This window comes from Solanum pennellii, chromosome 6 (genome assembly GCF_001406875.1).
Source record: "Solanum pennellii chromosome 6, SPENNV200".
NCBI lineage: Eukaryota > Viridiplantae > Streptophyta > Magnoliopsida > Solanales > Solanaceae > Solanum > Solanum pennellii.
This window is the reverse complement of record NC_028642.1, coordinates 52,893,702-52,909,515: the sequence shown is the minus strand read 5'-3', so window position 1 is coordinate 52,909,515 and position 15,814 is coordinate 52,893,702. Positions and strand designations below refer to the sequence as shown.

General features: G+C 31.7%; 3 protein-coding genes and 1 long non-coding RNA gene across 5 annotated transcripts; 1 reads left to right on the top strand and 3 right to left on the bottom strand.

The window, feature by feature from the left end:
* Positions 1-721: 721 nt before the first annotated feature.
* On the bottom strand, positions 722-2,539 carry LOC107021109 (CBL-interacting serine/threonine-protein kinase 5-like). The gene has a single exon (XM_015221703.2). The coding sequence runs from the start codon at positions 2,532-2,534 to the stop codon at positions 954-956; it is 1,581 nt and encodes a 526-aa protein (XP_015077189.1). The 5' UTR covers positions 2,535-2,539; the 3' UTR covers positions 722-953.
* A 4,935-nt stretch (positions 2,540-7,474) lies between these two features.
* On the bottom strand, positions 7,475-8,467 carry LOC107022916. Of its 2 annotated transcripts, none has more exons than XR_001457156.2 (3): positions 8,293-8,467; positions 8,033-8,124; positions 7,475-7,794 (listed from the first exon to the last, which is right to left on the bottom strand). It is a non-coding gene; the product is annotated as an uncharacterized LOC107022916 (long non-coding RNA). The 2 variants fall into 2 exon arrangements; XR_001457157.2 differs by having other exon boundaries at positions 8,033-8,119.
* Positions 8,468-8,968: 501 nt separating this feature from the next.
* Positions 8,969-10,584, top strand: LOC107023281 (probable CCR4-associated factor 1 homolog 6). The gene is made up of 2 exons (XM_015223923.1): positions 8,969-9,363; positions 9,448-10,584. Exon 2 carries the CDS (start codon positions 9,622-9,624, stop codon positions 10,444-10,446), a length of 825 nt encoding a protein of 274 aa, XP_015079409.1. The 5' UTR covers positions 8,969-9,363; positions 9,448-9,621; the 3' UTR covers positions 10,447-10,584.
* Positions 10,585-11,144: 560 nt separating this feature from the next.
* Positions 11,145-15,473, bottom strand: LOC107023282 (60S ribosomal protein L7-2-like). The gene is made up of 6 exons (XM_015223924.2): positions 15,327-15,473; positions 14,805-15,004; positions 13,671-13,771; positions 13,447-13,584; positions 11,744-11,846; positions 11,145-11,635 (listed from the first exon to the last, which is right to left on the bottom strand). Exons 2-6 carry the CDS (start codon positions 14,985-14,987, stop codon positions 11,420-11,422), a joined length of 741 nt encoding a protein of 246 aa, XP_015079410.1. The 5' UTR covers positions 14,988-15,004; positions 15,327-15,473; the 3' UTR covers positions 11,145-11,419.
* Positions 15,474-15,814: the final 341 nt, after the last annotated feature.

The following is a 15,814-nucleotide window of genomic DNA, read 5'->3' as shown; positions in this document are numbered from 1 at the left end:
TTCTTCCTTTTATTTTTTAAATTTCTCAACCTAATATTTCAAAAATAAATTTGCTAGCATAGTAAGCGTTATAAAAATGTAAATATTAATATCAAATAGAGTCCTAAGATTTGTAGGAATATTTTTCTTACCGAGGTCAATTTTACTAGCTTTTTAATACAATATAATCTTAACCTTTAATAATTAAATAGTACACATATTTTTTATTTAGGTGTATACTTGACGAAACGGAGGGGAGCCAAATCTTGGTGCAACAACTGCCATTACCCAAAAATAAAACCAACAATATCACCTAGCTGCCGCCCATGGTTCCCACTTCAATCATGTAGAATCAAAACCCCACAAACTTTCTTTATCAAAATACTTTTTAAACCATGGGCATACCTTCTCTGGCATATATAGAAACATATCTAGGAGCGAAAGTGAGATACACGTTCATTGAATTCAGTAGCTTTTGCTCAAATAATATATTCATATTTAAAAATTTATCAAATACGTACATATAGAAATCAATTCTAAATCTGAACACTTTGAAGTCATCAATTTTAAATTCATAATTCATAAAGTTTTTTAAATTCTAACTCCGCCTTCATAATCATTATAAAATAAGGATAGTCAATTAGGAGGCGGAGTAGGTTCAACTAATCTTTGTTGTTTTCGGCTAGAATTTTATATACAGAGTATTAGATAAAATTAGAACATATAAATATTATACAACAAATTGAACAAAATGGTACTCTATACTAATATAAAATTGTTGATTCGCCTCTACGCTACAGACCGAAGTAATTTACACATACCTCAATGACATTAAAATATCCATAAAATATTAGAAATTACAAAAGTATTTACATATATCAACTCATCATAGCATCAAACAAAATTGGCTAGAACTCTGATAAAAGTAAAAACAGTATAGTTCTGGCTTATATTTTACCTGCAGTAATTAAAGTTTAGTCACGGCCATTATTCTCACCTTGCCATGTCCAAACAATATCTTTAAGCGAAGGCCGTACATCTTCTTCACAGAACTTTTTATATTCTAAGGTGTCTCCAGCAGATTTTGAGAATTCAACAATCGCCACTTCTGGTGCAACTTGGAAAACTTCAGCCATAACTGACAATTTCCCTTTTCGCCCATTCGATGTTCCTTGCATCTTCACCTTGAATTCCTTAGCGGATACAATCTGAAAATCCACCTTCTTCGCTAAAGATTCGAGTTTTGACATGATTGTTGAAGCAGAGCATTTCGATGTGAAAAGAGAACCGGATTTCTTTTTACCTTCAAAAAGGCTTGATAAATCGAACCCTGAAGACATTGACGATATGAATTCAAATGCGTTGTAAAAAGGTGGAGCTGATTTTGATCTAGCTCCCAAACTTGGTTCTTTGGTTTCCTGTTTCTGATCTGTGTTGTTTTCTTCGATGGAAGAAAAAGAAGAAGATCGATTGAATTCTTTGATAAACCAAGGGACTTTTGTTACAGCTGAAATTGTAATTCTTTTTTCTGGATCAGCTACTAGAAGCTTTGATATCAGTTTCTTAGCTTCAGGGGAAAACCATGGAGGAAATTCATATTCACCTTTAAAGACTTTTCGATACATCTTCATCAAATTCTCGTGTTTAAATGGTAGAAATCCAGCTAAAAGAACATATAAAATAACCCCACAAGACCAAATATCAGATTTAGCACCATCATACCCTTTTTTCCTCAGCACTTCAGGGGCAACATAAGCTGGAGTTCCACACCGTGTATGAAGCAAACCATCGCTCCTCAATTGCTCAGACAAAGCTGATAACCCAAAATCAGACACCTTCAAGTTTTCATTTTCATCAAGGAGTAAGTTCTCAGGTTTCAAATCGCGGTGAAATACACCGCGACTATGGCAGAAATCAACAGCGCTAATCAATTGCTGGAAGTACTTTCTTGCAACATCTTCCTTAAGTTTGCCATTAGCAACTTTTGCGAAAAGCTCACCCCCTTTAACATATTCCATAACTACAAAGATTTTTTGTTTCGTAGCCATAACTTCTTTGATTTCCACGATGTTTGGATGTCGAACTAATCGCATAATAGAAATTTCTCGAATGATTTGCTCCATCATTCCTTCTCTTTTAACATGATCTTTGTTGATTACTTTAATCGCTACGCTTTCACAAGTTTTGATATCTCTGCTATAATAAACCTTTGCAAATGTTCCTTGGCCTAATAGCCTCCCCATCTCGTACTTCCCGAATATAATACTTCTCGAACCATCCATTAAATGATCCATTTCTTGCTTCGATTGATCAATTTTATCTTCCATAAAGCTGAAAAATGGTTTAAGCAGATGCAAGTAGTGAGGTTTAAAGATGGAATCTTTGTTAATTTGAATGGAATATACTTGAGAATTGCGAAAATGTGAAGTGGAAAAACAGAGACTCAAATAAAAGGAGGCGGAGCAGTGTAGGGGAAAATTAAGAAATCTGTGGGCTGTCCAATAGTTATTGGAGGACATTGTTTGGATAGAAGTACAAGGAGCGGCAAAGCCCATCGAAGTCGCTCGCATCGAGATCTGACTAAATTTAAATTTATATTAAAAAATAGCGAGTTGATTCCAATTTGGAATATTTTTAATACTCTCTTTATTTCTAATTATATTTATCTATTTTAATAAATTAAAATTAATTGTTATAAATATAGTTTGATCTAATTGTATTTCATAGTAAGTTCTGTTTTTAATTCGTCTCTCTCCTGGTGAATCTTGCTCGCCACTGTTGTCTCTCCCTTGTCTCTCCAAACAAAAATGTATAAATTGTGTTTGTACTTGTATAAAACGAGAGAAAAATTATATATACACATGTATTTTCATTCCTCTCTCTTCCAGATCTCACTTATCTCTCTCCTAGATCTTGCTTGTCAGTCTCTCCCTCGCCTCTCTCGCTTGTACAAATAGAATTGTATAAATTATGTTTCTGTTTGTATAAAGCGAGAGAAAATTGTAGACACGCACATATATATATGTTTGTTATGACGCGCAATTATGTACAATATAGCTATAACATACAAATACTATTTTTGTAGTTGCTATATGTGAAAAGTTACTTTTTTTTTTACCTATTATATTCTCAATTAATTATTCTGAAAAAGTATAATTACTCTGAAAAAGTAGAACTTATTAAAAATCTTAAGTCTTTACAATACATAATTAGTAAGAGAAATGGTAAACTTACTATATAAGTAAATATTTTTTTAATAGGTGTGGTCATTCAAAAGTGATAAATAATTAAGGACAAATATAATAATAGTAAATAAAATAGTATTTATTATTTCATGATAACTCTAATTAATTAGAAAGATATGTCTATGATTACATACATACTCCATTATGGAAAAGTATTATTTTGAAAATTTTGGCAATTATATCTCCCGACAAATTAAGAAAAATTATTCAGACTAAAGTGTTCAATTATTGTCTTTTTAATTATAAGCATTCTTAGTATTTATTCCTTGTTCTGACGATTGCATACTATTTTCTTTTTTTTGTTTTTTTAACAATTGAGTGGGATCGTGAACAATAATAATAATAATAATAAAAGTGATAAGACTTACCTTACTAAAAGTTAATATAAAATTTTATATATTGAGAGTGATATTTTCGTGAACTCACATGCAACATGATCTGCGGCGAAGCCAAATCGCTTGCTTTATTATTAATTTTTCTTCGTATAAGACTTTGTATATCACTCTCTTCGTTTAATCAAAAATGACATTCTTTCCTTTCTAGTTTGTTTAAAAAAGAATGACCTTTTTCTTTTTTTGATAACATTTTAATTTCAACTTTCCAGGTGACATGTTTAAGGCCACAAGATTAAAGGGCAATTTTGTACATTTAACCTAACTTTAATTTTGGACTACAAGATACAAAAGTCTTCTTCGTACTCAAACTCCGTGTCAAGTCAAACTAGGTAATTCTTTGTGAAACGAAGGGAGTGGCATTTATAAAGAGTTGATTAATGTATATACCAATTATGTGCAGATATTCAATAATCCTATAACATTATTTTCCTCAAAACAGATATTCTAGCATGTTTTGAGAGTTTGACTAATGCATGTCATCTGTGATACACATTTCACTGTAAAAAATAAATAAAATATATTCCTTTTTTTTTATATTAACTGAATTTGTGAGATAATACACATTTGAATTTTGCTCTCAAAGGCAAATGAGGTCATAAGTTCAAAATGTATTGCGTTCAACGAAAAGTGGTAGTGTATTTAAGAGTAAAACTGCTGTATAGATATCTCCTTTGACTGTCAATGGGCTTCATAACCCCAATGAGTCGTAGGCTTTTTTTGCCTACATCATCTGGCCCATAGATCCTGTTTGTAGTCCACATGCCTAATTTGCAATTGAAAAAATGGTATATAATGGCAAATTAATAATAAATATTATAACAATACTTTTTGTGCCTTGTATCAAACTGTTTGTCAGTCGCCTCTCTCCCTCAAACTCTCGCTCTCCACTTTCCCTCTCTCGCTCCTTCTCACTTTTATACAAACACAAATGTATAAAATGCGTTTGTGTTTGTATAAAGCAAGAGAAAATTGTATATACACATATATTTTCGTTCACCTCTAGTCTCCCATCTCCCAAATCTCGCTTGCCACTCTCCCGGTATCACTCACTACCCTCGCCTCTCTCACTTATACAAACAGAAACCAAATGTATAAGTTGTGTTTCTGTTTGTATAAAGCGAGAGAAAAGTTGTATATACACATGCAAATACATGTATCTTCGTTCTATACACTTATATAATTATAAAATACAAATATTCCCCTGCCCAATTTTCTTTTGTCTTTCTCTCTTTCTCGTTTTATACACACAAATTATACAATTGATCTTTTGTATACAACTGCTTTCTTTTGTATATGTAGCAAATTATACAACTGGTTTATTTGTATATGTATAACGAATTATATGGCTGTTTTTATATATATATATATATAACGAAATATATATATTTATGTTTGCTATGGAACGCAATTATGCAAAGTATAGCTATAGCATATAAATATGATTTTTATGTTTGCTATATGTGAAAGTTACTCTTTGCAATTTTAGGTAAATTTTTAATGGGCCGAAATGGATCAAAACTGTCATGATCTGATCCGTCCAGATAAAGTTTGTATAAGTTGAAAAAAATCTAAAAATTACATAAATCTCATAGTATTAAGAGTTAATTACATTTGATCTCTATCCTTTTTCCAATTAAGAAAATCCTTAAAACTAAAGGATTTTGGTTATATCAGTAGACATGTGGATACATAGATCGTGATACATTGTTATTCAACAAACTTGTGGATACATAGCTTACGGATGTATCCAGGAAAAAAGAGATGTACCCGATAGGGGATAGGAATGTACCCAAGAGGGATAAAGATGTATCCGAGAGAAGATAGAGATGTATCTGAGAGTGGATAAGGATGTACCAAGGAGGGAAATTTTGTAACTTTATAATGGTAAGAAATTTTAGAGATTATGATAAAAATAAAATGTTACTTAGGTAATTTCTCCTAAAATAAATTGATTACGAGGTAAAATATAATAATACAAAGTCATAAACTAATTCGTCCAAGTTAAAATTTTTTTTCTTAAGTTTGTTTTCCCTCATATAATTATTAGTTTATCAAATCAAACTAAAAACAACAATTCTTTTCTTGACAAGGAGAGAAATATAAAAAAATAATTTTTTTTTTTATAGAAAATGTTTTTTTCTTCTTTCTACAAAGTGGCCAAAACTAAAATCTTTCAGATTGTATTGTGTTACATTTATATGGGCTTAAACTACATAAGACTAAAGGGAATTTTATCAAAACAGCAATATGTTAGTTTTTTTGGTGACACAGTAACAATATTTCTATATTTAGTAATACTAGCATGTTTTAATTAGTTTACATTAGGAATACCGTATTTTTTCTTTTAATATGATATGTATATTTATAAAAAAAAATTATAGAAAAAATGGAAATTAAAATATAAAAAAGGTAAGTAGTATTAATAATCCTTCAGTTACTTTTTAAAAGCTGTACTTTTGGCATATATTAAGTTGAACGTTTTTTTTCTTCTTCCCTATTCTTCATATTTAAAAAAAGAATACAAACAAATTTGTCTCCTCTATTATTCAATTGATAAAGAAGCTTTATTATACAATTCGAATTCTGCAAATATAATCGAATTCACATACACAACCTTTGCAGTTACTTGTATTCCATTTGAATTATATTTATAATATAATATAAATTATATTTTGTAACATTTTAATGAATACAAATTTTTTTTTCTTCATTTTCTATTGAAATGTATTTGTATCCCTGGTATTAATATCTTTTGAGGAAGTGTTCATATTTATGTTTTTAATCTATATTGTATTTGCTCTATCTAGAATGTATGAGTTAAATTTGTATGAGTCAGAAACAAAATTATTGCAGTTACTTGTATTCAAGTTAAATTGTATTTATAATTTAATATAAATTGTTTTTGTAACATTTTAATGCATACAATTTTTTTTTTGTTTTCGTTTTCTATCTAAAAGTAATCATATTCGCTATACTTATTCTATCTTTTTGATGTTGTTAGTATTATTAATTGTATTTACAATTTAATAATTTAATATCAAGTCTTACATCCATTTGAAACATATGAATGCATACATTTTGTTAGATTATTGTAATTGTTTTGGTATACCTTTTTATTGTATTGTAATTGTTTTGGTATACCTTTTATGAATGCATACATTTTGAATTGTATTTATAATATAATATAAATTATATTTTGTAACATTTTAATGAATACAAATTTTTTTTTCTTCGTTTTCTATTGAAATGTATTTGTATCCCTGGTATTAATATCTTTTGAGGAAGTTTTCATATTTATGTTTTTAATCTATATTGTATTTGCTCTATCTAGAATGTATGAGTTAAATTTGTATGAGTCAGAAACAAAATTATTGCAGTTACTTGTATTCAAGTTAAATTGTATTTATAATTTAATATAAATTGTTTTTGTAACATTTTAATGCAAACAATTTTTTTTTTTTGTTTTCGTTTTCTCTCTAAAAGTATTCATATTCGCTATACGTATTCGATCTTTTTTATGTTGTTAGTATTATTAATTGTATTTACAATTTAATAATTTAATATCAAGTCTTACATCCATTTGAAACATATGAATGCATACATTTTGATAGATTATTGTAATTGTTTTGGTATACCTTTTATAACGAAATGTATTCGTATCCATGATTTTAATCTACATTATATTTGTTCTATATATATTGTATGTTGGTAGAATCATATGTATGTTGGTAGAATCATATGTATTGCATTTAAACATCAAAAATGAGTTTTGTGTACCCCACATGCAATACTTAAGCTTGAACACTTTAATATTAACTCAAAACCTTTGAAACCATAACTTCAAGATTTTATACATTAATAAACACAAAAGAACTGGAACCCTTTAAAATCGTTTCATAGAATACAAAAACTAATGTCCAATTACACATCAAAAAATGGACAACAACTAATCTATTTGAATTGTATCAATCTCCTCCATTGCTACATTGAATCTGCTATATCGTGGAGGTGCTTCATTGTCACTTATTGCTCCGACATCATTCTTTTGTTGGCCATAATTCCAAAGAAGTGTAGCATATCTTGAGCGTAAACTCGATGCATCCAAAATATTCGCTGGAATACCTTGGCCATATGATAGGTATTCGGCAAAAGCTAGCATATAAATACCATAATCCCTATAATATAAGAAATTAAAAGTTAGTACACAATATAATATTGATAATTTGATGATAGTAAAATCAAAAGAAACACAAACTTACAGAGACCCATGCGACTGTTGAGGAACATTATCTATGAATACTACATTAAAGAACTCATTCTCTTGTTGAGCTTGCGATACATAAATTCTTGATATACAAAATCAGAATTTTAACAAAAATCGCTAAAAAAATCGAAACCGAAATTTGAACTAACCTTGTCACCACGAAATCTGCTTTAATAATGAATCTAGCTCAAAAATCTTCTTGAATCCTTGATAATCAATGACTTTTCATAATCTACCTAATCTTAAAAATTGAAAAAAAATCACAAGAAATAGACAAAAAATACAAAATCATAAATGTATGATGTATATTAAAACAAAAATCACATAAATTGTCCATAAATTCTTGATATACAAAATCAGAACTTGAACAAAAAATGCTCAAAAAATCGAAATCGAAATTTAAACTAACCTTTCCACCACGAAATCTGCTTTAATAATGAACCTAGCTCGAAAATCTGCTTGAATCCTTGATAACAATGGCTTTGATGAAGAAATCTGGAAAATTTGAACAAGGAACTTGAAATTTTGGTTGAAAATTTTGAATTGATTTTAATTTTTACCTTTCTTGGAACTTTACACAAAAAGTTAATTAATTTTTTTTTTTTTTCATTAAATGTTATTGGACCATGTTTTGGTCCAATCAATGAGTTTCCATTAATATATTAATTTAATAAAACCAAAATACACTAAAATCTGAAAATACATACATTTAATAAAAATACGTAAAATTAATATAACATATTGCTATTTTGTCATTATCACTAAAAATTTTAAATTAATGTTATTTTGATTAATTATGTTCTTTAAGTTGTCTTAATTGCTAATTTTTCCATTAAAATATGCTCTTTTCATTCTTTTACTCAAATCCATATTTCAATTCCTTTCACCACATCCCTCCTATATAAACAAAGTTCTCTCACATTCATCGACAAAAATGATAATAAAAAAAAAAAACCAAAACCCTTCAGCAAACTAAAATTTTAAAAACCCATTTACTTATCTTTAATATTAAACACCAACCGACAAAAAGTTGGTCCATCATTATTAAATTAATTAAAAAAACAGTTTTTTTTGCAATTCAATTATAAGGTGATTTACTTCGTCTTCTTCTGTATCAAGTTGTTGCCTTTTGTTTATGCAAAAAAAATGGAAAAGATAACAAAACCATTTCAGATTATAACAAGTCTCTGGAATTTATAATCAGAGATTTGAGTTGTGATTTTGTGAAAGAGGTGGATACCCATAAGCCCCAGTACCCACCCTACCCAACCTATCACCTTACGCCAAACAGTACCCAATCTAGAACAAGCTCAACAACAAAAAAAAGAATATATATATTATATACAAAAAAAAAAACCAAAGATCTTTTGTTCTTATCCTTATTCACCGCCTCACATAAATTTTTCTTCATAATTTAAGAAATCCCAAGTTATTTATCATCGATTTATGTTGAAAAGTTCAAATCTTTATGTATTACAAGGTAAGATTTGAAAATGATCGGTTTATCTTTTGTGGGTTTGTGTTTTTGTTTCATAAAGTTTGGTTCTTTTTCAACTTTTTGTAGATCTGGTTTTGGATTTAACGATTATCGAAGAAGGATTTGAGATTTGGTGAACAAGTTTTTTTTTTTCTGGGAAGTTTGGTTCTTTTTCAACTTTTTGTAGATCTGGTTTTGGATTTAACGATTATCGAAGAAGGATTTGAGATTTGGTGAACAAGTTTTTTTTTCTTCTGGGAAATGTCGCTTTTGCCTAAAAGCGACTCGATTCACATTCGAGAAGTTTGGAGTGATAATCTGGAAGAAGAGTTTGATTTGATTCGAGAAGTCGTTGATGATTATCCGTTTATAGCTATGGATACGGAGTTTCCTGGAGTTGTTCTTCGTCCGGTTGGGAATTTTAAGAATAGTAATGATTATCATTATCAGACTTTGAAGGATAACGTAGATTTGTTGAAGTTGATTCAGTTGGGTTTAACGTTTTCTGATGAAGATGGGAATTTGCCCAAGTGTGGAACTGATAAGTACTGCATTTGGCAGTTTAATTTCTGTGATTTTAATCCGAATGAGGATGTTTATGCTAACGACTCGATTGAGTTGTTGAGGCAGAGTGGTATTGATTTCAAGAAGAACATAGAAAATGGGATTGATGCTAAACGGTTTGGTGAGATTTTGATGTCTTCAGGGATTGTGTTGAATGATAATGTGTATTGGGTTACATTTCATAGTGGGTATGATTTTGGTTACTTGTTGAAGATCTTGACATGCCAGGATTTGCCTGAAACTCAAGAAGGTTTCTTCAATCTGATCAACATGTACTTCCCTGTGCTTTATGATGTTAAGCATTTGATGAAGTTCTGCAACAGTCTTCATGGTGGACTGAACAAGCTTGCGGAGTTGTTGGAAGTTGAGAGAGTTGGTGTCTGCCATCAGGCCGGTTCGGATAGCTTGCTCACAGCTTGTACTTTTAGGAAGTTGAAAGAGAATTTCTTTATTGGCTCACTTGAGAAGTATGCCGGTGTCTTGTATGGTTTAGGTGTTGTGGAGAATGGAGTCCTCCATTGAAGAACAAAAAAATAAAAATGTGTGAACTATAGAAAGATAGATCCTTAGTGTTTGTGTGTGCTTATGATGCCACACTAATGTAAACTTGTGATAAGAGTGTTTGCTCTTCATTTATGATACCACCCTTCTTTTGGCTAATTTCGAGTGTCTCTAGGAAAACTACATTCATGTGGTGGTGGTGTTTCAGTTGCCGCACCCATTAAAGCTCTTACTGTCTTTAATATGGTTAAGGTTCATTCTTATTATCCTGCATTCATGCTATGCTTTGCTTGACTTTTTTCTTTATCTGTAGGGAGAACTGGTTTGGTTCAATGTTGTTGTGATATTCAGTTCGTTGGAGTCAAAAACAAATGATACTGGGACGGAGGATGGAGGTGGTCTTGGTTAGCTTTAGATATCTGTTCTGATATCATGGTAGAATATATTTGTTGGCATGTTAGCTTTGTTTGTGTGTCTATGCTGTGATAGCATCATTTGACAAATTTGCAGTTTGACATTTTGTTGTCAATGATAATTACTTTAGACTTTTGGTTCCATGAATCTTTCCAGCACAGGTGTTGCTGGTTTATGTTGTTGGATGAAAATTTAATGCCTCCCCTTGGAATTCTACCAGTGTAACACTAATGAACTCTTGATATGCTTTTCTGGTTTGAGCTAATAATGGCAGGTTACTGCAACCCCATCTTCCGAATCCTCCATGATTTTTTACTGCTCTTTTTTCATTGATAATAATGTTATAGGTACATTTTTGGCATTTTAACTTCAGCAGTATGAAAATATCTGATTAAGTAGCGGAAAGAAGATACAATGATACCTTTTAATGGCTTGAGACAGAATACATGACATGAATGGGTGGAGGAAAAGGAATAGCACCTAGGATGGTGATTACGATGCTCCATCTTTTACAATAACCCATACCATACTATATTATAACACTCAACAAAAATTTGGTCCGGAGACACGGGTGTCTATGCTAATTCATCTTAGATATCAACTCATTGATGTGATCCTGACGATTTCCTGAATCGCCACCATCATTGTATCGTTTCTTCTTACCCTGCAAAGCTTTCTCTGGCTTAGTGAGAGCAAAGGGGCATAGAAAGCTAGTAACCTCCTTGAAGTGTGGACCAACACTTGCAATCTCTCTCACGACGTCCTCTAAGCATATAATGCCATATTGGCCCAGTGTCTGCCAAAATAAGTTGTAGTTGAGACAATGCAGGAATGCTCGAAAACAAAGAGTGATGAATTCAATTATTGTGTTATGTGATGGTAAAAGAAATGGAAACAAAGGCACCTGTTCAACAATGTCATTGCTAGTCAAAGGCACCCTCTGGTTGTCAAATTTCCCAGAACCTTTCTTGTAAATTAGGTCTTTCACACTCTTCAGATTGGGGTAGCTTCAAAGAAAAAAGCACATTGATTGGTAAGGTGGTTTGGCATTGACTTCCTACTAATAGAAACTGAATTTCATCATTTAACACACATCATAACAACAACATATCCGGTGTAACCCCACAATTGAGGCCTCGGGCGGGTGGTGTGTACACAGCCTTATCCCTAGTGGAGGTAAGAAGCTGTTTCCGACAAACAAACTACTACACATCATTACAAGTGTAAACTAGTTCCCTTTAGCCAGTGTACAGGTGGACTAATGTGACTCCTACGGCTACATAATACATGGCAGAACTTTCTTGTTTATTACATTATTTCAAGAACTCATGACTGGAAGATGAACATCCATTTAGAGATGATAGGAAAGTAAAACGCCCAACCTCCAAATGACATAGTAGTGTTCGATCAGATATACCATGGGTTAAAGAGATAAAATATCTGATGTTCCCCTTTTACATGGAGAACTTTGACTATCGAAAAGAGAAACTGAAGATAGAACATTTTACATCTTTCAATGGGGAAAACCACCATATACTCGTGAAGAGATAACTATCCATCTGTTTCAAATTAGGTGTATCTTTTTGACTGGACTTGGAGGTTAAGAGAGAAATGTAGACTTTTTGGACCTTGTTATCTTAAACATGTCATAGTATTTGTGCGGTTATAAAACTTTTGGAACTTGTGGTCTTAAATGTATCATAAACAACTGTGGTAATAAAAGATTCTCATTAATGATAAAATGGTAAGTTTAAATTAAATTGCTTCCAAATTTGGAAAGGTGTTTTCCTTCTTTTACACCAACTAGAAAGGAAACAGAATCACATAAATTGAAAACAGACGGGGATAATGAATAAGGAAGGCAGCTATACAAAAGCTGAATAACTACTTAGAAAATTCAATCAAGGTAAAGACTGCTCTAACTTGGATAGAAGTTAGGATAGTTGGCCATGAGAAAATAAGAAATGATATAGGTAATTCAATGTCTTCCTCAAAAAAGAAGGTACTCACAACAATATCATGAATTACAGAAACATTAGAGTATAGTCCCACAGCATCTTCCTCTATGGCAACATGACTTTATTTTATTTAATCATTAAAACTGGCACTTGTTGTATTTGTTCCACCTTGTATTCATAGTATTTAATTAGTAGAAAATTTGCTCGTTAATAACTAATGCTAGCGCGGGATGCATGGGTTTCCAATTAGATATGCATTATACTGAAGCAATATGCATTTTAACCATAAAGAATTAAAAACCATAACCCAACGCTTAAGAGACATATATAAGAAGTTAAAGACTTTCGAGTGGAGCCTAAAGCATGCAACATAAACCACGTGATTAGCCCCTTCTGAAGATAAAGGGGCATTTTTTTGGAAATATATTGAACGGATGAACTGGTCCCTACTTAGTAAGGGGTGCAGATCATCAAGTAACATGAAGTAGTAAATATGATCAAGGTGTAATTAGGTAAAAAAGTTGAAAAGGTCATCCCTCTCAGCAAGCATAAGGTCTGGTATTCATTGATAAGAGGTAAGTATAATTATGCAGTAAGGAGATGAACTAAGCGAACACCATTGCAGCAATCATAAATCAAGTATACATACCCATATGTAACAAAAGGCTCCACCTTTTGTAGAATCTCCAGTGTTCTTTCATTTGCCTTGACAAAGACCCCACTGAAGATTTTTCGCAACCGCAAAGAGTATAAAGCCTTCCTTGTTCTTGGATGCATATCACTTTTCCTGCAGTTACTCACAAACATTAGGACCTTACGGCAGGCCAAACCAGCCACAAGATTATGACTGTGACAACAAAATAATGAACTTACCCTCCAATGCGTATTACAAATAGAAGTTTGGATTCTGACGTAGTCAGTGCTCCCTTGGCTCTTCTTTTTCCCCTTTGTTTCATTTGGACAAGGTCCATCTCCTGAATGAAACAAAGCAAATAAGAAGATCTTAGACAATCTACACACGATTGAAGTACAATATATAACAAACAATCTACATGACTTGGGCTAGAAACGCAACAATACAATGTTGGTGTAACTCAGAATGTTCAATTTTGTTAAGTAAGAGGCAATTTGATCAGATATAAACTAAGGCAGGACCTTTTTGTCTTTTGAAGTAAAGTTTAGTAGCCACTAACCACATGCAAAGTCTGTGTGTTCAAATATTGTAACAATATCCTAAAAACTTGTTGTTCGAGAGTTTGTTTAACTGATGGGTACAGCACATTTACTTTTCCTCACTAGTATATGCCCCAAATAATTGGAAAGATTTGTTTGTAGCCATAAGAAAATGTTAGTTCACTCATGCCCCTCAAACTTCATACTTAAAAGACTCTGTTGTTAGCATCTTTGTTTGCTCCAAGAAGGTTTTATGTTTTCCTTCTTTATGTTGCAACTTGCCAAGGACAATCGTGTACCTAAAAGATGTACAGATATTGTTGTCTCTTATTGATTCAGAATGTAGAATATCAATATCAACAGAGAGGTTTTTGCCTGGCCAACTCACATTACTTGCTGAATAGTCACAGTCAAATAAAAAGACAAGCTGAGAACTTGAGATTAGTATTTTTTTTTTATGACAGTGGCCTTTGGGCTGGTACTGCTACATCTCACCAGCATTATGTATTGCATAAATCTGGCGACCAAGGCTTTGGGCAGACTAGAAAAACTCATCTATTATCTTTCGACTCCACTAAGATTTGACAACTAGTCTACACTTTTGGGAGACACCAAATTAAGGATAGGCTAACTAAAGTATATTGAAGAAGACACTAGTTAGGGAGAGCACATGACCAACTTTACTTAGAAGAATTAGTCAGTGTCCTCAAAAGGAGTAGGACTTATTAGAAAGTTCAAAATTCACCTTTTATACTAAAATGTGAACAAATATCATAAGTTCGAACAAATTAATTATTGATGCAATTAACAAAACAAATTCAGTTAATCAAATACCTTATCTCTATACTCTCGAATAAATTGTTCAGGCTTCTTAATAACAAAACTATCAGATTTGAGCTTTCTGACTTTCTGTTCCAGCTGGAGTTTTCTTCTGATTGCCCATTCTTCATTGTTCTTCCTCTTCTTCAGAATCACTTCTGGTATATAATTTAGAGGCTGTGGCACCTCATCCGCCATAATCAGCAACACTACGTCTGAGAGAAGCAATAAGCGAAGTTAGAAACCATGCTGCGCTTTCAAATCCCACTACAGTCTTCCTCCATCACATAATTTTACCAACAAAAAATGCATTTTTTATGTAGACATGAACTCAATACTACAAAAGCACACACCATCCAATATGTAAAGTCATTATCACATGGGGAGCACATTAGTCTACAGATTAACAGTATAATTTCTGGTTTAACATTAAAATTCCAGGAAAAAATTGAAGGTTTTGATCTTATTAAAGAGTAAAAATTTGGGGAGAGAGAGATATATACACAGAGAAAGTGATCAATAGAGAATGAAGCTTACATATCAATTACGCCGGCGAAAGTGACGGCGAGGATTTCACCGGGAATATTCAGAGGAGGGAAGAGGTTGAGCTGACGAAGGTTTTAATAGGGTTTCGGATTTCAATTTGGGTTACTGAAACAAATTTGTATTATTATTGGGCTTTTGGAAATTGGAAGACGAGTCCATAAGGTCAAACTATTCCATCTAGATAGATATGGACAAATTGTTTTACGGGGCAGCCCATTTTGATACCTCTATTTTAATCGTATCAATTTTAAATACGTGGTGTTTGACGTTAGGCTTGATAAAACTAAACAGCAAATTCTAGGCAAAAATGATTGAATTTCAATCATTTTATTTCGAACTTCATCTATATAAGCTTGAATTTTGAATAGAAATGGTTAAAAGCAAGTAAACATGTCTGAACTAACGATATATATGACTAAAGTTCGACTAAAAATTTAGTTGGAGTTAGACAAATATATATATATATATATATATAAACT